Source organism: Varanus komodoensis, unplaced genomic scaffold, assembly GCF_004798865.1.
Source record: "Varanus komodoensis strain SLA01 unplaced genomic scaffold, ASM479886v1 scaffold7_3, whole genome shotgun sequence".
Taxonomy (NCBI): domain Eukaryota; kingdom Metazoa; phylum Chordata; class Lepidosauria; order Squamata; family Varanidae; genus Varanus; species Varanus komodoensis.
The window spans coordinates 11,534,049-11,544,681 of record NW_025336480.1 but is presented as its reverse complement, the minus strand read 5'-3'; the positions used below and the strand labels follow the sequence as shown (position 1 = coordinate 11,544,681).

The 10,633-nt window shown below is 38.2% G+C and overlaps 1 protein-coding gene across 1 annotated transcript; it reads left to right on the top strand.

The window, feature by feature from the left end:
* Positions 1-90: 90 nt before the first annotated feature.
* SAR1B (secretion associated Ras related GTPase 1B) lies at positions 91-9,757 on the top strand. Its single transcript, XM_044454482.1, has 4 exons — positions 91-172; positions 1,970-2,073; positions 3,655-3,786; positions 5,633-9,757. The coding sequence occupies exons 1-4, from the start codon at positions 133-135 to the stop codon at positions 5,747-5,749; spliced, it is 393 nt and encodes a 130-aa protein (XP_044310417.1). The 5' UTR covers positions 91-132; the 3' UTR covers positions 5,750-9,757.
* The last annotated feature ends 876 nt before the right edge of the window (positions 9,758-10,633 follow it).

Genomic DNA, 10,633 nt, shown 5'->3' with positions numbered 1-10,633 from the left:
TTCGGCAAGGGGCGGCATAGAAATGTTATAATAATAATAATAATAATAATAATAATAATAATAATAATAATATTTTTTTTTAAAATACTGTTATCTGTTTCTGCAGCTTCAGAAGAGCTGACAATTGCTGGTATGACTTTCACTACCTTTGATCTAGGTGGACATGCCCAAGGTAAGTGATGTTAACATGAAGAAGGCTAGTTTTGTTCATATTAGCACAAGAATATGGATGGATTAAATCAAATTTTTAATCTTGCTTTGCTGCTTGTCAAAAGTTAATACACTGCATTCCCCCCCAAAAGTTAAAAATCTTTTTAACTGGGCAGTACACAGATCTGCCCATCTGCCAACAGGACTCACCTCTAGCACTTTAAAAGCAGATCAGCCGAGCTTGCAGAAGGAGCTCCTCCTAACTTGTCTGAATCCAGAAACATATGCTACTGCTTGTTTCCAGGGTTGCTTTTTATAGTGGTGACTCTCTATTGCATTAGTGGTGGATTGATGGAGCATTAAATACTACTAATTGTAATTAGACTGTAATCTCTTGGGTAAAGTCAGGGTAAGGGTAAGGGTACTGAATGGGATGAAGACAAGTTAAATATTACATCACATTATGACCTGTTTTGCATATCACAGTGAAAATTTCTGGTTGCTTGAACCAGAAATTGTGGAAAAAAGCAGTGTGCATGCATTTGTCATTTAAACTCTTAATTGACAGCAGTGAATGCCCAGTTCCTGTGTTTTTTCTTGACATGCAAACTCAGAAACAATCCAGTTAACCGAGCAACATATCATGTGCATTTGGTTAACACTGGGTTGTTTGACCCAGTTAAAATTCTGGATTTGCACATCATGAAAGCATCTAGGAATAGGACAGTGGAAACAGCACACAGCTCTCACCCTTCTCTTGTTCTTGCACTTCCTAGGCTAAATAATCCAACAATTGCTGTCATGATGTGTGAACCATGTCTTTTAATAGCTTCAGGATAATTGCAGCACTTGGTGTTCAATCTAATTCATCTGTGTGTGTGTGTGTGTGCGCGCATGCATGCATGCATGCATGTGTGCATGTAGGTTTGTTTATTATTAAACTGAAAATTTAATGTAGGCATACATTAGTCTCTGATTTTTAAGGGTTCAAAGTAATGTATACATCTGCTTTTATTACTCCTTAAAAACTAGGTTAAATGTAGGTAAAGCAAATAATTAAAATTATTAGATACACATTTGGCTTTTTCCAGTGCTGCATACTACTAGGGTGAATTGTTTCCCCAGTTTTACTTGATTTGTGTTTATATTCTTCAACCTGGATGCTAGGGGCAATATGCCACCATCTCAAGCCATTAGCACAAATTACATTGTGCCAGCATAAGGGGCACCTAGGAAAATGCCAGTTAACTAGTGTGTCAGGAATTCCTCAGGAATTTCTTTGCACTAGCTAATACACTTGGCATAGCACTAGAAATCCCTTATGCTAGCACAACCTGATTTGCATTAGTTGGTTGACTTGGTAGAGTACTACCCCAGGGATCCAGTGGATTAAATACAGCAGTTTCTAAAACACAGCAAATGCTAGAAGAGAAGGGATCTTCGCAGTTGTATAAAGGATCAGTATTCCCAAAGGTGATAGGACAGTTTATTTTTCAACTTCTACCTCTAAATTAGTCCTTTTTTAAGTTGCAAGCCATTTACTTGAATGTCATGTGCTGTAGCACAAGTTTAGATATAAATGCATGGATATAAAGACTGTTTCTCACCATAAAAATAATATGGTTTTCAATTTTAGAGCCTGTAGTTCACACTGTGGAACAAAAGGAAGTGGGCTTTTAAAAAGCTTTTTAAATATAGATCCAAAGGCCCTTTTTACAGTTTCTGTTGCTTAACGAGATGCCATTAGCTATTATGAACAGAGTCATGAGAGTAACAGATAATTTCCTCTTGCAGTTCATTTATAACCCTCTTTTGTTAGCTCGCAGAGTTTGGAAAAACTATCTGCCTGCCATTAATGGCATTGTCTTTCTGGTGGATTGTGCGGATCATGAAAGGTTGGCTGAATCTAAGCAAGAACTTGATGTGAGTTTTATATTTGGTGTCTGTTAAAATACTAAGAGAAATGCATGTCATTGTGATGTGTAGAGAGGAAAGGGGTAAGGCCTGGGTCTTGCAGAGTGAGCTAAGCATGCAACTTCCCTGGGTCCTTGCTGCTGAAGGCTGGACCACCATATTGTCAAGGTCTAAGTTTGCTCATACCACACTTGTGTCCTCAAGTACAGTAAGCAGTAAAATAAATATTCATCATGAGTAAGTATTAAAACGGCAATATAAGATAGTATACATAGTAAGGAGTTGAATATGTGCAGAATCAGCAAAAGTGTCAATTTCATTAAAGCATCTGTGCAATATACTAGAAAATAATTACATATAACTGAATATAAACATGCACCATTGACATTCCCAAATATGTATGACTATATACTTCCCAACAGTTAAATTACGTATATATCCTCCTCACTTTCCCTACTTCCATTTCAGTTTATAGCAAGCCAATCCACTCAGCAGTTTTTGGAGTTTCAGCATAATTGTGCTTCATAGAAGTGTGGAATCTTTTTGAGATATTTATGGATTAATACAGGAAAAATTATACTTATATAATCAGTATCCAATTCATTTATTGTAAGCAGTGTAAGAAGACACTGCTGAATGTTAGTCTTGCAGAAGATATGAGCTTATTTGGCACTGAAGGATAGCTGCAGCTAACATTTATTTGGGTGCAGGAGGAAAATGCATGAATGCCTTTTGAATTGTCAAAGGAAAATTTCACATCTGGGGAATTGACTGATTATTGATTATATAAACTATGGTTGCTCTTTCTGCTTGAACGAGTTTGTTTTAATAAAAGCTTCCATTATTAAAGTGTAATTCAGAAAGCAGCTCAATGGATTGACTTGCTGTGAAATGAAAAGCATATGTGATTTATAAACTATTATCTTTTTTGACTTGATGATACTCAAGCATGAATTCTGAACTATAGATGGCATTAAATTATGTTGATTCAATGCTTTATTTGGCTGTTTTATGTTTTATTAAGTTTATTCATTTATGAACTTAATTTAAAAAAGTATAATAAAGAGACATTATCTGATTATTGTTTTCATACTGGTCTGGCATACCTGGTGTGTTCTACAGATCTATATGATGCTTTAATCAGTGATTTTAAAAATTTGTTCATTACATATACAGTTCTCTAAAGCTTAGGGTGTGGGTTAATGTGAGTGAAGAGAAATGCAGCATGGATTTGGAAGTGGTAAATGATGTGTCATTTCCTTCTCTTCCCCTTGCTTGTATACACGAACCTTCTTTGGATCTTTCTTCAGAGTTTTAGGTCCACAGTATCTTCTTGCATAATTGAAAAGCATCATTCAAATTCATAATGTGTAGTAATGTACTTGAAAGAAAGTCATGTTGTAGTTAATGATGGTCTTCTCTTTTGAATGTAGCTTGATTTTGATATATAAGAGAGATTGTACAATCAATATGGCGATATGGGACTTCTGGAATCTACATCTACAGTGGATTTCTGGAGTCTCTATGTTTGATAAAATCTGTCTGGCTGTATACAATCTAAAATGTATATGCTCTCTTTTCTCTTCATAGGCACTAATGACAGATGAAACTATTGCTAATGTGCCTATTCTAATTTTTGGTAACAAGATTGACAGACCAGAAGCCATCAGTGAAGAAAGATTGCGAGAGATTTTTGGCCTGTATGGCCAGACAACAGGAAAGGTATAATGCTTTTGTTTGCAGTTCTCTCAACTGCATAGCTTCAGTGTGTAGGTCATTTTCTTGCTCAAGTGTTTGAGATCTGCTTTATTCTTAGGTTACATAAAATCCTGGAACACTCTCATAAGCAGGTGCCTGCAGTCACAGTATTAACATTTCTCTTTTTTTAGAAGATCTCTTAAGGTGGTACATATGTTAATTTTAAAATAATGAAAGAACATGTAGAAAGCTTACAGCTCTTAGTAGAAACTTTTATTTTATTTTATTATTTTTCAAAATATATGAACAACCTTTTATGTACTAGGGATCCTGGGGTAGTATACATGACATATTTAAAACAAATACAATATAAAGATCATTCAAATTGAAAAGCAAAAAGGGCAACAGCAGCCACCCCAAGTTGGTAATAATAATGCCTGCTTTAACATAATAGAGATGTTTAAAAAATTATCTGGTGGAAATCTGAATTGTTAGCTTTTTAATACTATAATAGTAGACTCAGGATTTAGATGTATTGGGATTCAGAAGTTTATTTGAACTCTTTCCGTTAAACATAATCTAGTTGTACTTTTTTCAGTAGGCATTCTATTTTAGACTAGTAGAAGTAGTTTTCTCTAGTATTCCTTGTTTGTGAAACTGTTACTACACTTGCTCAGAACATTTGTGCAGAGAAAACCTATTTTTCTGTGGAATACCCTTTTCGGAATACAAATGACTGGGAAGAATTGCAGCATTATAAATAGCAGCTAGTCAACTTGTGGTGAAACCATCAAACAACACTTGTTAACATCAACCTATCTCTTCACAGCTTTGAATCTTAAACAAGAATAGATGTTTCCTATAGATAATGCAAGGTGGATCGGTCCATTAATAAAAATTCCAGTCCCCTTTTAGCAGTATTCTAATATGAGGTATTTGTTTACATAGCTTATATCTTAGACCTTTAACATAAATGTACATTTTCAGGATAACTGACAAATAAGAAGGAAACAAACAATTAAAATACAATAGTAATATAAAATACGATATACAAAGGGCTACTGAAATAGCAACAGTAAATCCAAAGAGACAGTAAAATCAGAATTGCACCAAGTGAAACATGTTGCTAATAGTAGTTCTTAAAAGCCTAGGAGAAGAGATGATCTTGTCTAGCATCTAAAATATAGTATCTTCCCTGTGTAGGGCATGACAAAGACAGGGAGCCACTACTGAAAAGCCGCCATCTGCAAGTATCCACCTAACAAATGTCAAGTACGACACCCGGAGAAAGGTCTCACATGACTATCTTAGCAGACAGGCAGATAGTAAGGGAAAAGGTGGTCCATCAGGTAATATGGGCCCTCAGCCATGTAGTACTTTAAAGTTTAAGGGCAACTATTGCCTTGAGCTTGAAAAGTTACTGGAGTCAGCCGAGTTGTATCATTCCAGGTGGAGGATTATCTCCTCGCTTGGTTTGGTTGCTGGAGTAGTTGCCATGTGAGTTGTCTTCAGTGGCAGACCCACTGACAGTGCATGGCAGTATTCCAGCCTAGAAGTTGACCAAGGAATGGATGATTGTACCTAGATTATCTCTGTCCAGAAGAGGGCACAGTTGGCATATCAGCCTCAACTCATAGAAGGTATTTCATCCCATGCAAAGTCCTTTAATTATTGTTGAGCTTTAAGTGGCAAAGAAGAATGGAAGAACATTTTCAAATAGTGCAGCTGGTTCCTTAGGGAAAATGCAGTCCTCTCCAGACCTAGCTGGGCACCTTCTGGGAAGGTAAACCCTCCGTCGACAACACCTCTGCCTTGTAAGGAATTTACAGCTGAATTTCAGTGTTTATCTTCCTCCTTATCTCATTTGCAGGGAAATGTCCCAGTGAAAGAATTGAACACCCGGCCTTTGGAAGTCTTCATGTGCAGTGTATTAAAGAGGCAAGGCTATGGTGAAGGATTTCGTTGGATGGCACAATATATTGATTAATGCCAAAATCACATTGTACATACTATCCAAATTTCTTCATTATTTGATCACTCAGTGTACATAACTTGAACTCAATAGACTTTGGTTACAAAAGCGTATTTTTTTTATTATTATTGTATCAATTGTGTTAAATTTTAAGTGTAAAGACTGATACAGATTTTAAGCAAGTTTGTCAGTTTGGATCTTGTAACACTAGTCTGTAGTCCTATAAAACCACTTTCTTTTGAGATTTATAGCTTGTCTGTTGTCTGATCTCCCCACCCCACTTTCTTCCTTCTGCTACTTCCCAGCACATTATGTTTTTGAATGCACTTTTTAACAGCTTAGCCCTACAGATTGTTGGTCATATTTAATGCTCATCATGTTAAATTTTTATGTACTTTTTCAAAACTGGTTTTATAAATGTAGAGTGTATAACCGCCTCTCAAAGAATAGTAATGAATCAGCTTATGGATAATTGCATGATGCCTTACAGTTTTCAATAATATACTTTCTTATGCAACGTCATGCAATAAAACTAAATCCCGTTTCTTGGCATCTTTAATGGGAAATGTTTCATTTTAATGTGTCTTAACCTAGTAAAGATGTTTCAAGAAGTGAATATGTGAGGTAGTTTTCTGAAATGCAGCATAATTTCAGTGCACTGTAGACTTTTTAAATTATTTACCTGACTACCTGTATGCTAAGAATGAATCAAATTAATGTTAGCCATGCTTTCTGATAATTGCCATTCACTCACAGTTCATATTGTACAGCAAGAGGTACCATGCCCTTGCTGTGTAGCCTACTGGTGAAGGCCTGATGCAGTACTTTGGAGAATGATGAGATCAGGGGAAAGCTTTGCATACGCTGCTACAGGGGCTGGGGTAGGTGTAGCCCTTCAGATCATGTGGACTGAAACTCCCATCAGCCCTAGCCAGCATGGACCACAAGGAGCAATGATGGGGCTTGCTATCTAACAACAGTCAGGGGCTGCACATCCCCCCAGCCCAACTTCATTTGTACGTGAACAGTGGCTTTTTCATACGCTGGGATTTCTCAGGTAGAAGAGAGGGGCAACGCATATAATTGCCATAATGCCGGCTGCAGTTTGCCCCATGCAGAGGAGGCTTGTATGTGTTCACTACCGAGAATCTACAGTTAGAGACCTGGCTTCCGTGTGGATCGTGTGTCTAGGTTCGGTCTTTTTGTTTATATGGATTGCTCTGAGAGCTTGCCACCCCTCTTGGTGGTTGTGCTTTCTCTCCGCAGTAGCAAAATGGTGCATAGTAACCATCAGTAGCTGCCCTCCAAGAGTTATGTAGACAATTCCTAATTTCCTTTGGCGGGCCGCACTTATGATACTTCCTTTGCGGGCTAGTCGTAAAAAGGAGCTCTGCACTTGCTTTGTCCAAGAGTTCTCAAACAGCTGTGCCATGAGGTACTACACTGAGATTTTAAAACCATTTTAGGAAATAAAATCTCTTGGCTCTGCCAAGGTGCTTGATATATTGATTTCAAAAGAAGGTATTGCTATCCTCTTTGAAAACCAGGCTTTGCTTGAGCCTCCTTTCTTTGAGTTCTGAGCAGTGTCTTCTACACAGACAACCACTGAGATTCATGTTCAAAGTTAACACTTGGCACACTGAGGTGAGGTCCAGTGTAGGATATGTCAACATTGCTTCTAGCCAACAACGCCATGTAATGCCTTGAATGTACTTAAGAGGTGAGGTATGGTTTGGGTTTGCGATATGGGGTGATGATGATGATGATGTCAAAATGTCTGAGTATAGCTTTTCTATGTACGTGCATCCATATTTCTTCAGAAGGAGAATAGTAATGAAAAGGGTTGGCATATTTCTCTGTGACAGCCGCTACCAGCTTTTGAGTCTTCAGCTAACACTTTATACTACAAAAGTAAAACATTTAAAAATGTGTTCATCTGTGTGCCTTCCCTTAGGTAAACCAATGAACTGCAGCTTTGTGAGTGAGCTAATTTAGGTTTTCCTCCCAACTTCAACACAAGGTTTGAATTTCTGCAGTTCCTGGGAAGGGACAGTAATGCCATTTAAACTACTTTCCTTTATACTGCCCATAATTTTCATTCTGCATACTGAATTTGAGCTTGTTCAGTAGCCTTGATCAAAGTGAGTGTTCCGGTTTCCTTTATATGCAAAGAAGAGCTGCAATTCATTCCACATGTTTTCAGAACTTGGGACTCTTTCTTTTTTCAAACTGCTTCAAAAAGCAAAATGCTGAAACCAAGTAAGGACTGATGTAGGGTTTCTCTGGGAAAACAGGTACCTGCAGGTACGCTGCTGTTGCAGAAAAACTGGAAATAAGTGTTTTCTCAAATTTCCTTTACTTGATTTGCCATTTTAAATTTAACACCACCAGGTTTGTGAAGCAGAGGTACAGCAGTCCTCTCATTAGTAAGACGTACATTACTGACCTCAGAGTTGCAGTATTATGCACATAAGGTTAATTTTGGGATTTGAATGTGTCTGAATAGTGCATTATTTTTTCTGAATTTCCTGACTTCATAGGAAGCCTTTTCCTAAGTCAAAGCCTAATATCCATCCAGTCTCTCTTAGATGCATTGGAGGAGTGAGGAAGGGGCACTTACCACCAGGGTTTGAATCGCTGCTATAGCTTAGAGAATCTGGCAGCTTTTTCATCTTCCAATTTATTGTCCAACAGAGAGAGGTCCTGTTTTTCAAACATTTTCAGTGATTATCCTTGCTGTTTGGATCAGCGTAAATATTTCACATCATTTTCTATCCCGCTGGACTACATACCCCAGCAATTTGTCTTCACCTTCAGGAACCAAGCAACAGTGGCCATCCAGGTGTTGGGATGGATGAACTCCAGTTCCCATCAACCCAGCCACCATGACCACTGGCCAAGGATGATGGGTGCTGTTGTTCAAGCACATCTGGAGGATGACAGGCTCCTCCACCATCATAAACACACTTCTGCTGCTGCCTGAGCCTTGAATAAGCCTTCAGATTTAAGTGGACAACTGCCACTTGAGATTTCAGGCATTCGCAAGCGCATACAACTGGTCAAAGTTGCCAGATCCTAACCCAGAATGTTTTCCCACAATCTTAAAAATCCAAGTTCAAAGAGGACAGACTTGTCACTTCACAGCAGATGGAAGATGTGCCCTGCCAGATACATTGTTAATACACAGGAACACCCTACAAAACTAAGTATCTGCAGAAAGCATGGTGGAGAGGCAACATGCTTTACGAATCAAAGCAATCATGTTTTCATTTACAGAAGCATTCTGCAGTACAGCCTTCCCAGCTGGGTGCCCTCCAGCTGTGTTTTAGTACACATTGCCACGGTGGCCGGAGATGGAGATGTTAGATTACCACATCTGGAAGGCAGTAAGTTGAGGAAGCCTGTTGTAGTATTTTGGAAATAAACCCATACTGTGCTCCACACAAGGGAAGATTTCCTGTACGGATTTCTTCTTGTGTTGGAAGCTACATGGTGCATTTTATTGCATGGGTGTGATGGTAAGTGGCAAATTTACCCAGAATTCATGCAATTTCCTATTCAGCAATTGCTCCTGTACAAGAAGGATATGTTGCAACCCTAAATTTTTACTGTGATCAGGGAATGCATATTATGATCTTTTTCTTTCTCTTAGCCTTTTCAGTATTTAGTCTTCTCTGTCAGGGTAATTTACCAGTATTAATAAGCAGAAAAATAAGATGCAAAAGTACAGAATTACTTTTATATGGCTTAGGTGGGAATGTATATGTGGTATGAAGGCTCCCCTTTTCTCTTTTGCTTCTTCCAGCATGTAACGATTTTTGTTGATTTTAACAAGTTATGCATTAAATTTTAGGAAGTGGTCATTCATTTTCTGTGTGCGAAGGTGGTGGGGATGTGAGTGTGTGGCAGGGCTTCACACTTTGTTTCCCCCACTCTGTCGGGTGGCTTGCTTCATAACATTCATTTCAAAGAACCTTAACTACAGCTTGTGTGCTGAAAAAATAAAATTCGTTAATAAGTTCATATGAAGTGTGTCTGACTTTAATGGTCTGCTGGAAAAAATTCATTTTCCTGTATTTGCCAGTGCCTGTTATTACATTGCATTAAGTCTTTTCTAGTATTAATAACATTGCTGGATCAAGAAATTCAAGGTAGAAAAGTGATTGGGTGGCAGATTTTTAAGAGTTATGAGCTCTCCTCACAAGACACTTGATGCTTACATTTAGAAACTGTGCCCATATTTACTACAGATTATTAGACACTTATGTTTCACATATTTTATTATTACATGTATATTCCACCCTTTTTTTCTTTTGTGAGGAACCCAAGGTAGCTACCATGCTCCTCTGTGTCTCCATTTTACCATTACAACATCCCTGTGAGATGGGTTCGGGTTCAGAGTCGGTGACTGGCCAAAGTCACCCAGTTCATTCCATGGCTGGGTGAGAACTAGACTGGATCAGCATTGTAACCACTATACCTTATCAGCTTCCTGGAAATACAGATTTCTCCAGAAAAGATAAAGAAGTTTTTGTCCTCAGTCTTTCACAGTATTTTATGAGCTGTAATTCCTGGCCACCTTTAATCTAGATCACTAATAAGCCTCTTTTACAGGTGGAAAACTAAAGCAAAGCAATCCTTTAAAGCAGTCTTCCCCAACCTGGTATCTTCAACCATGGTTTGCTAGAGGATGTGGGGAACTGTAGTCCCAAGCATAGCAGGAGGGCACCAAGCTGGGGAAGAGTGCTTTGACTTCGTAAGCTGGAATTTGTACCTAGGTTTCCCACATCTTCCCACACTATCTGCTGTACTTCTCTGTTGGATCATGCAGTAGAATTGCTGCCAAGATTTTCCAGTATTTTGAAACTCTGGGAGTATCCTCAAAGCTTTGTGTACTCT

Bases quoted from the DNA above. Each gene is read 5' to 3' on its own strand.
- SAR1B (XM_044454482.1), top strand. From the start codon at position 133: ATGACTTTCACTACCTTTGATCTAGGTGGACATGCCCAAG. The intron at 173-1,969 runs GTAAGTGATGTT...CTCTTTTGTTAG, and splicing joins TCTAGGTGGACATGCCCAAG to CTCGCAGAGTTTGGAAAAAC. The intron at 2,074-3,654 runs GTGAGTTTTATA...TTCTCTTCATAG, and splicing joins AATCTAAGCAAGAACTTGAT to GCACTAATGACAGATGAAAC.